Raw genomic sequence first — 14,041 nt, 5'->3', positions numbered from 1 at the left:
AATCTGTATATTATATTATACTTATTTAAAAATAAAAACCTTATTGGATTATGTGCGGACGATAAGTAGAGGCTAGTTATTAGGACACTCCTTTTCTTATGCATGGCTAATATCAACGGTTGATTTATTGTGCAAATTAAAACTAATTTTGTTCTTCTAAATTCCCACGAGGCAAATATAAAGATCATAAGCTGGAGCATTCATTTTGCACAATCCCTTAATTAGAAACAACGTGACAGTTGATTCAAATAAGTGTATTAACATGAACCAATAAAAAATATGTGACACACATAATGACACAATAGTAACAATTATTTTGCACCAAATAAAACAATAGTAACAATTATTAGGTACTTTTTTTGTATAACAAGGATTATCAGGGACTAGGAAGTACTATAATAGTACTAATACTACGGATTCAAATCTTTATCGCAATATTGAAAAGAAAAGAAAAAGTAGTCATTCAATTTTGCTATTTACTTTAATGGTTATCAACTTTTATTGGTTGAACAACTTCATTTACATCGTACTTGCGTAAAATTTTGTAGCCTCAAGTTAGATATTAAACTCGTGGATTCATAACAAAAGTAAATACAAGAAAGCTTTATACTCGTGACATTTATTCATGTCTCACTAAAGGTCACTTGTGAGTTGTGACCAAATAACTAGTGACAAATAGTATAGTATTTAGTTTAGCGGTAACTAGCAAAATATTGTATCTTATAACTATGAGATTAATCTTTAATAAAATGTTAAGTTAGGGTCAGAGATCAGACCTGGCCTTCCCCTTCCCCCCCTCGTCCTAAGAAACTTTTGTCGTTACATACCCTGAATTGAGTTGATGCGTGTAATATTTCAATCAAGTAATTTTTACCATCATCAATTGATTTAAATATAATTTTTCAGGCTTTTAAGTATATTGAGCTCTAGCTCTTAAATGATATCAAAGCCTTAGCTAGAAGAGTGTTATTTAGAGAGTCTATGGCAACTAACCTAAAATTAGCACAAAATATCCTAATTGACATTAAAACAAAACCTTATTAAGATTAATAGTATTCTAAACTCTCCTCCGATAATAGGTGCGGCTCAAACCCAATCTATAAAAGCTAAATTTGACACCTATCTCACTCTTATGAGTATTGCAATTTGCAAACAAAACATCTTTTTGCTCTCTTCATTTATAATTTACTTTACAATTGGGTCCCTCCAATACTTTGGAACTATGGTGCAGCACTGAACTTAGGTTCATACAGCCCCAACAATTTAATAAGGGCAGGTAGAACATTTAGTGCAACAAAGTACACTATGTAATTTTTATTTATTTATTTATTTTCATATTATACTCCACAATTTACACTTTATCTCTAAAAGATTATCTCATACTTATTTTAGATGTTCTTAAAAAATTGCTTATTCTTTAATTGAAAAATATTCCGTTTATAATCTTATTTGTTTTCTTTATCGGTCTTCTCATTAGTTTTATTCCCACTTATATGCACAAATTTGAACTTAATTTAATAAATAAATAAATTAAAATTTAGAGAACATTCTTTTAGAAACGGAAGGAGTAATGTAAATCCACCGACAAGGCGACAACTCACATCCATATAACATGTCCTACACTATACTTTTCCTATTTTCTAACAGTACTAGTCTTCCATTGGTCTCTCTACTTAAGGGTATAATTACAATTTTATCCCTCGTACGCCTATAATTGGGTGTGGTAGGACTAGTATAGCAGTAATATATTTGTGCAACAACTGACTGCGCAAAATATCAATTTATACTCACTTGTTGGCTCTGTCTGTTTTGCCTAAGCAGTGGAGCAGAGAGATTTAGGAGAGAGAAAGACTGATATAACTTGATTATTCGTCATATAATGGTACTTCCTTCTAAGAAGTTCAGAGGAGTCAGGCAACGCCAGTGGGGCTCTTGGGTTTCTGAGATCCGCCATCCTTTATTGTAAGTCCTCATAAACTATTTATTTATCCTCACTTGTCTTTTTTCTGTAACTATTTAAACTTTAAAGAAGTCGCAGATACTTGTGAGTGGTGACCATTCTGATACATTATTGTATACCTTTTGTCAATTCACTAGATTTTGCTAGTCCTTATCTTGAAATTATGGTTTATTTGTATATAGTTTTACGATCCATGTGAGAAATTGTACATGAATGTAGGAAGAAGAGGGTGTGGCTAGGGACATTCGAGACGGCCGAGGAAGCTGCTAGAGCGTACGATCAAGCAGCCATACTAATGAATGGTCAAAATGCGAAGACTAATTTCCCAAGAGACAAGAACCATTATTCATCATCAAAGAGTAACACAACTAATGACCAAGAGAAAATTCCACCATTTAACTCGGCATTATCAGAAATACTTAGTGCTAAGCTTAAGAAGTATTGCAAGGATCCTTCTCCTTCACTCACTTGTCTTCGACTCGACACCGATAATTCTCACATTGGTGTGTGGCAAAAGAGGGCCGGAACTTGTTCGAGTTCGAGTTGGGTTATGCGAGTTGAACTTGGTAAAGCCGCCTCATCATCAAAGGAAAACAACACTACTACTACTACTACTAGTACTAATACAAGTGTTTTGCTTGAGAGTAATGATGGTTCCCCTATATCATCTTCTTCGAATTCTACCTCGTCTTCGGTTTTAGAGGCAGGAGGTGATGATAATATGACTGAAGAAGATAAAGCTGCGTTGCAAATGATAGAAGAGTTACTCAACTGGAACCCTCCTACTTCTTACTTGAACTAACCATGATTATATAATTATAAGTACGATTAATTAGTATAAAACTATGGATTATTAGCGGCATAGTTTTAGCTTCTATATTATCATATCATATCATATCATATAGAAATATATATAGGATTATTGGTTATAATGTCATAAAATAGTATTGGGTTGGGTTATACAAAGTGTCATACCAAGTATAATGTAATTTGACAATGAATTATTACTCAATTTTAACCCGAAAAATAAAGGGTACAAATGAGTAACAATTAGTGATATGAAATATGTACATATATAATATATGGTCCTATGAATTCCAAATGACTATTATTGTTATGTTTAATATTCGTCCTTATATGTATATTTAATTTGCATGTGATCAATTTTCTGTATTAGTAGTTTTCGTACACACATTTTTTATTTGATGTATATATGTATAAATTATGCGTATATTGTACCTTTAATTAAATACTACCAATATATTCCTCACAAGTGCTTGATTGTAACCATGGTCTCTTACGTCCATATATATTTCATCAATATGCAACCTAGAATTGCAATGTCTTATGTACTTTCTTGTTCTCTTTACCTTAAAATGACACTTCGTAATATTATGTATTCAATAAGAATAAATTTTAATTACTAGATGCAATTTAATATAAGTTTAATTAAAATTTGTGATTCCAACAAATAAACAATAACGGAAATCTATGAAATAGGTTTGATCAGTGATAATGAGTTTTGATAAGCATAAATATAAATTCCATAATGAATAAATTTTTATTTTTTTTTTGAAACAAATGAATAAATTAATTTAATTACTCATAACAAATATAATAACTAAATTTAGTATAGAAAAAACTAATTTCAACCAAAATTAAGTAAAAGAACAAGGTATTTGTACAAATATTGTACCCTAAAATTTGCTTTCAAAGAGATCTTATTTTTTTGGTAATCATTGTACACTTTTCATGCAAAATTGACTAATCAATAATATTTCTTATTAGTGTGCCCTAATTTATTTGTTTCTTGATGTATAAATGTTCTTTGGATTTTCAATGCTTATATCTCAATTAATTTTGCTTTGATCTCTCACAAACATCGACGTTTCAACAAAAAGCGAAAATTGATGGTATTAGTACAGTAATTAAACATAGTTTTCAAAAAGGTCTTAATACTAAACTTTTTAATGTAATAATCTACTTTTCAAACAAAAATAGACTAATTTCACCTTGACATAATTAAATTAATTTCATTTTTGTTGATGTATACATATTTTTTTTTATGTTATATTAATATAATTTCCAACCCAATTCAATTTTTTTTTCTTAATAACTTATGTTGCATGCGGTCTCTAAATTCATAAACATTTTGTCATTAGAAAGGCATAAATTGACCGTATCATTTTAATACTTTGTATATGATAGATGATATGTATTGTTTCAAAATAGTAACAACTAACAAGCAAGTTTTCATATAATTAAAATTGACTAGATTTATCAATTATAAACATATCATGATCAATTAATATAATGATGTACATGAGCTGTATCTTTCAATATATTATTATGTTTGGAAATATACCAACTATAATTTTTTCCTAAAAAAAATATATACCAACTATAATTTAATTATACCTAAATACTCCATATTAGAAAGAAAAAGAAGATCCTTCATGAAATTCGATTGTGACTACAAGTCTACAACCCTTTTATTTCCTAATCATTTTTCTCTTGATAATTGTTGTAAGATCGAGAATAATCAATACTCCGATCTGTACCTCGTATAATATTGCATGATCACTTGCATTTTATATGTGTACTATACATTTAAAATAGAAACTTGATAACTACCTATATACTTGAATAGTGAAGACATATATATCAATATATGAATTGTAAGTCAAATAAATACTCTTCATTTTTTATTTTTACTTTTTAAAAACAATATGTACATCCAAATCAAATAAATTTTAATTTATTGTTTACGTTTAGAGAGAATATAAGTTATAAAGCCGACACACTTTAAGATCTGAGATATACTCGTGCACTTTGATTGTGATCAACATATATAACTTGAGATTCGATTAATATAAATGTATCACGCATTGTAAAACTGATCTTAAAACAAATTAAGAAAACAATTATTTGTCGCCGTATATATTCTTTATAATTTGACTTTTTTTACGAGTTGAGGCAACCACGAACCACCATCCAAACAAAATGAGCATCACATATAAGAATAGAAGGAAATAAAGCTCTACACATTGCTAAAGATCCATAGAGCAAATGAGCTCATACTTACTTAAGTAAACATAATAGTGACTATAGTTTTCCAAGTAGTTGGTTTGATAATCAATGCTCCTATAAATAATTTAAGTTAGGTTAGCTGTATTAAAATGTACTTACTACCAGAAATGTTGACACATCATCATACTTTCATAAGCAGATGGTTACTGGGTATAGTCCCTTATTAAATGACACAAACTGAAGTTGACATGTCTTAATCAAAGTCTATAATTGGTTGAGCAAGATGTTGACATTTACTTGGCATCAACTTTATAGTAAATATATGAAGAGAAAAACAAAATATAGGGGGCATGTATTTATATATCTTGGTGAGAATTGAAGTGTTCAACAAATTGAAAATTTATCAATCTTATTATGAAATCACATCAATTGCATTATTATTCTCACATTTCTCCTTAAATTTAGGAATTAATAAATAATAATAATCCTTGCTTTGACATGGCTAGGATGGACCAAGTTAAACCTTCAATTTCGGGTATGTGTCGTGTCTATGTACAAATTCTATTTTCAAATTTTGGATACCGAGCTAAAATGTGAATTGAAATTTTTGTAATCAATAGCAATGATTGTTATATGTAATTCTAATCCATATGCCCTAATTTCAAAGTTACAAACCCTCTTTCATGGTTGCTACATAATGAAATGGTACTTCAATTCCTCTAATATAATAGTCTTCCCCTTTAATGCTCATCAAGGCAAGGATAAGGGTTTTAGCTAAATCACTATAATATTGTAATCCTACTAGTTACAAGACTTACAACTCTTGTAAGAGTCAATAAAGAATACCAGTTTAATTTATAACTAAAATAAGTTGCAATTAATTTAAAAGGTTTTTCAATAAAACTTACATAGTCATTATACTTCTGAAAAACATTTGTGCATAAAGTGGCACGAGTAGTATTGCTAAGGTTTGGGGTGAAGTTAAGGCCTTTTATTTTAACAACGTTGTCTTATGAAAGTAATTTTGATGCTAAATGTTTTTTCTCTCTAAAAATAAAAGGATTAGGAAACCATTGATATATCCCTACATTGGCTACATACTTGTACAAAGTACGCTAAGGAAAATGTCCTAACGGAGTAGCGGGCCCCAAGTTGTTAACACTTGATGGGCTCGGCCCGGCCCACTTATTGATTTTATAGTCGACACGACCCACCTAGCCACCTTCATTTGGCGCTTTAGAAAAAGTCAACTTGGTGTGACCGGCTTTGGAGAAGAGTCAATTTTAGAGAGAGATTGTAGAAAGAGTCAACTTTATGAGTATCCCATTCATAAAAAATTAGGTCCTTATTCTACTATCCTACTAGGCCATTGCTTCCTAATTCTTTTTTTTTTTTTTTTTGAAAGACATTGCTTCCTAATTCTTATTCATGTACCAAATTTTAAAAATAAATAAATAAATAATAATAGTAAAAGTAATACATGATGTATTAACATTTTATCATCTCCCATAACATAATACAAGTTATTAAATTAGGTTTTTTAAATACACCGTGCATATCATCAACATGTGCAGAGTATAAGTTTTGTACATTCTAATAAAATTCAATTTCTGCCTTTTTGAATGATCGTGTTGTCCTAATTTTAACTTTTTAGTAGTTGTATTGATTTGGGTTATTAGGTAAATATTTATTTTTTAAAATGTATATAGGATAATACGTGAATAAAGTAGAGGAATAATTGCGAGGCTCCCTAGATAAAATGAAAATAGCTAAGATAATTTAATTTCTTATAAACTAATGAAAAAGTAAAATGAGGCAATCCTTTATTTAAAGATGAACAAAATAGTATATATAAATTATACACGCAACATGCATGTTCATTCAAGGCAAAGAGTTGTATAGTGTAGTAATTGTTAAGCACGCATTTACGAAGTACATAGTATTTAAAATGAGCTTGCTTGCAATAGTTATCTTTGCAATTGGGAGCCAAGGTTTCAACCAAAAGATTGCATTTAACATTGAGAAGGACAGGACTTGGTCCCCTTTTGATTTAATTAGGCAATGGATAAAAATAATTAAACCCTCTCTTATAGCATAAAAGGCAAAAACATTGAGAATGTAACAAATAACTATGCAATTAGTAAATTCAATTTAAAGGGAAGATTAGCAAATATGACATTAATATAAGTACATAAAATCAAAGAAAGTAAATTATAGTAATTGCAACTGCCTAATTTGGTAGATTTTGTGATCATACGGAACTCTTGTGCCTCCAAAGTCTCCTATCTTTTACTGGCAAAAAGATGGTTTTATTAATTTATATATTTATATCTTACCAACTTTTGACCATGTTATTAAAATTTTAAATGATTTGCTTTACAAAAATTTCATTAAATTCTAAGTGGAATTTTACAAATATGTACTCAAATGTACCAATTTTGGCATTTACTGACAAATTATAAATAGTATATTTTACTGACAAATGTAGTAAATTTAATTCAAGAATATATGTGTGATATGAAAAATTCAAAGTAGGTGCCATCATTTATAATTCATTAATACATCACTTCTAGGATGACTATACATCAATAATCATATCTTAAATACAAACGTCCAACATTTGAAAAATCTCACTAGGTTTGTTCACTAAAGACAAAAACCATTTACATAAATTAATTGCCCCCCCCCCCTCACACTCACCCACCCAAAAAAAAAAAGATTAAGAGTCTGTTCACTTCAGCTTAATTCAAGTTCAGTCCAGCTCCGATCAGTTCAGCTCAGCTCCTAATTTCCTTCTCTCGTAAAATATTCATTTCAACTTTAATCAGTCCAGTTCAGTTAAATTCAGTAAATGTGAACAGACCCTAATAAATGATTGTCAATTTACACCAAAAGAAAATGATTTTCAACGATTTCTTTATCATTAAAAACTTATTTACTGGTTCAAAAATCACTAAATCTGTAGTACTCCGTACTATATACGGATCATATGGAGTATAATCAATTGATAATATTTCATACTCCAAATTACGGAAAAATGTAATCTCAATGTATATATACTCCGTATATCATCAACATATAACCTTTTTTTTTAATTTATTAACTCCATTTCATGTTTTTTGCAACTTTGGAATATTTTATATCTCTCACATAATGGCCAAAGTTATAAAAAACATAAAACGAATGTAGTATAATATTTGTTTATTGATAATTTATAATACAGGGTATTAATTGTTGAAATTATGTATTGATAAACGTAATAATAGAAAAGATTTAAATAATACTCCGTATAAAGAACAAAGAGAATACGTAGTAGTAAGAATTGGCTAATGAGTTAGACCTATAAGTCTATAACTCAGGTCTTTTTTTGTTTAAAGTTATTTTAGACAAAATAAATTATATTTAAATATATATTTTTTTGACAAGAATTATGTTTAAATAAGCTCAAGCAATATAAATTAGACTTTAGAGAGTGTAGACATTACAAAAATAGATAAAATAAATTCATTTATTTGGATGAGTTAAAAAAAAAGTCGAATATAACAGACGTTCATTACCATCATAAACCCACAAAAATGGTTTCCTTACTTTTGTAAAAAAAAAAAAAAAAAATGGTTTCCTCCAAACTTTTTAGGAAAAATTACTTTAAATAAACCAACCTTTGCCCCATTCTCTCAAAATAAACCAACTTTTGGATTATTCTAGAATAATCCAACCTTTTACCCCCTTCTTCCCATATCAAACCCAACAGGTCACCTATTCGGTAAAACCGGTTATATGTGCTACGTGGCACTTCATGATTGGTTTTTTTTTTTAATTTTCCTTTTTTTTTTAATTTGAGCTGGAAAAAAAAAATTAACAAAAAACCCACCCCCTGGTTCCCCCCCACCTGCTTTCTTCTTTCTTTCTCTTCCCTCATCACCACCAATCCACCGTAGTCACCACCAATCCACCATAGTCACCACCATCCTTCTTTCTCTCTCCTTTCCCTTCCATGTCTTTCCTCCATTACCACTTCACCTCCCCTTTAACTTTTCCACCAACACCACCTCTAACCACCACAAACCAACCCTCCAACCACCACAAATAATTGGGATATATCCATCCCTCCACGAGGCTATTGGCTAAACTAGGTGTACAATTGAGGCGGCTGCTGCGATTGGTGGTTGCTGATTGTTGCGGCGGTTTGGTGGTGGGTGACACTTTTTTTGGTGCAATTATTGCTACTGCTGCGTGGCTATGTTTTGCAGGATGGCGATGGTGAGTGAGTGGGGTTGTTGTGCTGGTGGTGTTGTGTTGGTGAATGGGGGTGATGTTATGGTTTTGTAAGGTGGTGATTTCGGGTTTGGTGCGTGAAGGAGTAGCAGGGGAGATTTTGGTGGTGTACGGTGGGTCGGTGGTAAATATTTGAGGGAGTAGTGTTTGTTTGGGGCGGTCTGGTGAAGGAGGTGGTGGGATGAGTGGTGACTTCAAAGGAAAGAAGGGGAAGATAAAATGGAGGTGGAGCTTTGGGTGGTGGTAATGGAGGAAGATGATAGCAATTGGTGGGAGGAAGGAGAAGGAAAGGGATGACCGGTTGTTTGGGTAACCAGTCATTTGGGTTTGATATGGGAAGAAGGGGGTAAAAGGTTGGATTATTTTGGAATAATCCAAAGGTTGATTTATTTTGGGAGAACGGGGCAAAGGTTGGTTTATTTAAAGTAATTTTTCCAACTTTTTAATCATCTTAGCTTGTTCTTTAAATGAAGAAACAACTTACAAATAAAATTTTTTTTTGGGGTGGGGGGGTGGGGGGGACAAAACTTACAAATAAACTTAATTAATACACAAAGAAGCATTTCTTTAAGAGTAGATGAGATGAGCCCATCTATCCACTAATTCGGCAAATTATAAGATGCACCATGCACTAGTAGAAAAAAAGCATTAGGCACCCCCCATATGGCACCGGTTCAGCCTAAACCGGTGCCAAAAACCGGTCTAGAATTGGGCGGCTTTTTACCAAAAGAGAAAAGGCACCGTATCAGCCTGAATCGGTGCCAAAAATAAAAAAGGCACCGGTTTGAACCGGTGCCTTTCAAACCGGTGCCATATTCAAAACAAAAAAAACTGCGTCTTTTCATTCCTCTTTTCTTCCTCTCTTTCTCTTTCCTTCCCTTCCCTTCCCTTCATTCGTATTCATCCCTTAGCTTCTTTGTCGTGCCTCCACCTTTTCCCTCCACCACAGCCGCCACCTTCACCGGCGCTTTCAGGTGTCGAAAACCACCGCCGTGAATCTCCCTGCCCTACCCTGCCCTCCACCACCTTTCTCTGTGCGAAACAAACAACAGCTGCAGCGCGCACCGCCTCCACCTCCACCAGCGCGCACCGCCTCCACCTCCACCAGCGCGCACCGCCTCCACCTCCACCAGCGCGCACCGCCTCCTCCACCAACGAGGGTCTTTTCATAAACAAACAAACAACAACAGCTGCAGCGCGCACCGCCTCCACCTCCACCAGCGTGCACCGCCTCCACCTCCACCAGCGCGCACCGCCTCCACCTCCACCAGCGCGCACCGCCTCCTCATAGCGAGGGTCTTCTTCCACCTCCAACTAATTTAGGGTAAGTTCATCTTTTCAATTTAATGGATTCATCTTATTTTATTTAGATTAAAATTGTGCTTAGATTGTATATGAAATGCAAAGAAAATTAATGGGTTCATCTTATTTTAGATTAAAATTGTGCTATATTGTTGGGATTAAAATTGTATGTTTGTGCTACATTGCTGGCTGTGAAATTTGTTTATGATGCCTTGTTTTGGGGAGTTTGGTTTTTGATAATTGAATCAGTTTAAGGATTTATTATTGAATTTTGTTGCTTGGATTCGATTTCAGCTGAATTCTGGCAAAGTTCTTGCTGTTGGACCTGGCCTTCGTGACAAGACGGGGAATCATATTCCTGTTGTTGTCAAAGAAGGGGATACCGTGAATACGGAGGAACTACAGTGAAGCTTGGTGAAAAAGAGTGAGTTTATTTTTCTCCATGCACTTTTCTTTTTGTTCCAGATGGTGATTTCTTAGTCAAATTATTGTGATTGAATGCTTTGACTCTTGATCCTCGATTGAATATATTAGTAATTTTGCATTACCTTGTTCCTTAGTCTAGTTTTTGTATGTTTTAATGTGTATATTAGTGACCTTGCTTCTAATTAGTTGTGAATAAATTAGAAAATTGTGAATAAATTAGAGAATTGTGATTACATTATAGATTTGTGAATAATTTAGAGAATTGTGATTAAATTAGAGAATTGTGCATAAATTAGAGAAATAGTGATATTGCCACTTAATTAGTTGTGAATAAATTAGAGAATTGTGAATACATTAGAGATTTGTGAATATATTAGAGAATTAGTGACGTTGCTAATTTTTGTTTTATAATATATAGATTCATATGTGAATTGAAGCAAGAGTTTAATTAGCTTGAGGACTACATATTGAGCTCAAGTGGATAGTTGCTATATTGGTACTAAACTTTACTTAGCTATATTTCTTTCTATTCATCCATTTAATAAAAGTTTATTCATGAAATTGCAACTTGTGTATTGTTTAATTGCAAATAAATACAACAATATATAGAATACTTGAATTGCATCATCATATGCCTAGATACCCGTTCAAGGCTTTCTCATTAGGAGAAAGTCTTGAATAGTCCCCGGTTGGGACTGTTCTTGAATGTGTACTCTCACTTAGGTGGTGAATGTATGTTTTCTTTTCGATTTTAAGGAACATCTCGGCTTACCATTTCCTCACTATGTTCTCTGGGTACATATGTGGGTAATTAATTATCTACATCGTGTACTTGGAGAACTAGGGGGAAATGCTGCCGGATTTTCCTTAAAATTGGAAAGTTGACATACATTCACTAGTGAGAGTAGACATTCAAGGATGGGTTAGGTTGGAGTGATAAGGACCCTTTGGAAACATGCATTTTTTCACTATATGAATGGTATATTCACGTTTTGTACTTGAATTTGATTTACATAAAATATGTAGCACTTACACATTATAATTATATATGGTGCTATATATATGTTTAGAGACAATTTACTAAATGGAGAAGGATCGTGGTTGGATGTATGGTAGACGCGATACATTAGAATTTTGGAATGGGGTTCAAGAGTTTTGCGAGAGGGCTTTAGCTTATCAACGCACACTGGGAGGCAAAGGCCTTTATTGTCCTTGTGTTGATTGTAATTGTGTGAATGTGGTCGATAGTGTTGAAATCATTAGAGATCATGTATTATGTCGTGGGTTTAGGCAATTTTACCATGTGTGGATTTGGCACGAAGAAAGTGGAGAGTACAGTGGGGATCTTGATCGGAATGATGTGCGTGTTAGAAGCAATGAGATTCATGTGGACGAGGAATACGAGAATGATGAGTATATTGTTGATAATGGTGAGGATGGAGCCGATGAAGATCAGGCGGATGAGGTCGAGGATGAACAAGTGGATGAGATGTTGCAAGGTGTTGAAGGTGAAGTGTTTGAATTATTATCGGAGGCTTCCAAAAAGCCTTTGTATCCCGGGTGCAAAAAATACTCCAAACTATTGGCCGTGCTAACACTTTTCAACATTAAGTCGAAGCATGGGTGGATGGACATCAGTTTTACTTCTTTGTTGACCGCATTAAGTGATATGTTGCCTGATGGGAATGAAATTCCTAAGTCTTATTATTACGCAAAGAAGCTCATGTGTCCCTTTGGTTTGGAGTATAAGAAGATACATGCATGTCTTAATGACTGTATTTTATATCGAAATGAGTATGAAAAACTGCAGGAGTGTCCACGATGCAAGCGGTCGCGGTATGAACGCATGAGTTGCAATCCTGGCATGGAGGGACCTCCTGCTAAGGTGTTGTGGTATCTTCCCATTATTCCAAGGTTTAAGCGTCTGTTCTCAATACCAAAAGACGCTAAAAACTTGAGGTGGCATGCAGAGGGAAGAAAGAAAAACAGAATGCTGAAGCATCCAGCTGACTCTCCACAGTGGAAGAACATTGATTTGAAGTTTGAGGAATTTGGTAATGAATTCAGAAATTTAAGGCTTGGGTTGTGCACGGACGGGATGAATCCATTTGGCACTCTTAGTACCCAACACAGCACATGGCTGGTACTTTTAGTGATTTATAATTTGCCTCCTTGGCTGTGCATGAAACGTAAGTATGTAATGCTTTCATTGCTAATAAGTGGTCCTAAGCAACCTGGAAACGACATAGATGTTTACCTTGCGCCGCTTATTGAAGACTTGAGAAATATGTGGGACGAAGGGGTTTTCGTTTTCGATGCTCATCAGAACGAGATGTTCACATTGCGTGCAACCCTTATGTGGACCATGAATGACTTCCCTGCATATGGCAACTTGTGTGGGTACAAGGTCAAAGGGAAAAAAGCATGCCCCATATGTATTGATGACACATCAAGCGTATACCCGACTCATTCTCACAAAGATGTGTACGTACGGACTCGAAGGTTCCTTAGGCGTGATCACCCGTACCGTAGGCAGAAAAAGGCTTTCGATGGAACCGTGGAAGAGGATATTGCGCCTAGACTATTGACTGGTGCTGAGATTAGTGCTCGGGTGAAAGGGATACAAACGGTGTTTGGAAAATCAGAAAAAATGTGGTCTCAGCTGCTCTATTTAAGAAAGAATCGATCTTTTGGAAGCTGACGTACTGGAGAGAACATGACGTTAGGCATTGTCTTGATGTGATGCATATAGAGAAGAATGTGTGTGATGCTCTTTTGGGGGCGCTTATGAATATCCCAGGCAAAACAAAGGACGGAAAGGGTGCACGGTTAGATTTGCAAGAGATGGGGATTCGTCCAGAATTGTGGCCTCAAGAAAAGGTCAGAAAGGGAAAGGAGCCGAGAATAGAAGATGAAAATGTTTCGAAAAAAGGGAAGGAGAAGAGCAAGGGAAAGGGAAAGGCCAAAGATGCGTCAAAGAAGAAAGTTAAGGGTAAAGGGAAGGATGAAAAGAATTATTTACCCCCGGCTTGCTATACATTGTCAAGG

General features: G+C 33.8%; 1 protein-coding gene across 1 annotated transcript; it reads left to right on the top strand.

Annotated features, from left to right (window-relative positions):
* Positions 1–1,732: 1,732 nt before the first annotated feature.
* LOC110733583 (ethylene-responsive transcription factor SHINE 2-like) lies at positions 1,733–3,068 on the top strand. The gene is made up of 2 exons (XM_021913645.1): positions 1,733–1,962; positions 2,180–3,068. The coding sequence occupies exons 1-2, from the start codon at positions 1,880–1,882 to the stop codon at positions 2,760–2,762; spliced, it is 666 nt and encodes a 221-aa protein (XP_021769337.1). The 5' UTR covers positions 1,733–1,879; the 3' UTR covers positions 2,763–3,068.
* The last annotated feature ends 10,973 nt before the right edge of the window (positions 3,069–14,041 follow it).

The sequence above is a fragment of the Chenopodium quinoa genome, unplaced genomic scaffold, assembly GCF_001683475.1.
Source record: "Chenopodium quinoa cultivar QQ74 unplaced genomic scaffold, ASM168347v1, whole genome shotgun sequence".
In the NCBI taxonomy this organism is placed as follows: domain Eukaryota; kingdom Viridiplantae; phylum Streptophyta; class Magnoliopsida; order Caryophyllales; family Amaranthaceae; genus Chenopodium; species Chenopodium quinoa.
The sequence above is the reverse complement of the archived record's forward strand: the minus strand, read 5'-3'. Positions and strand labels throughout refer to the sequence as shown.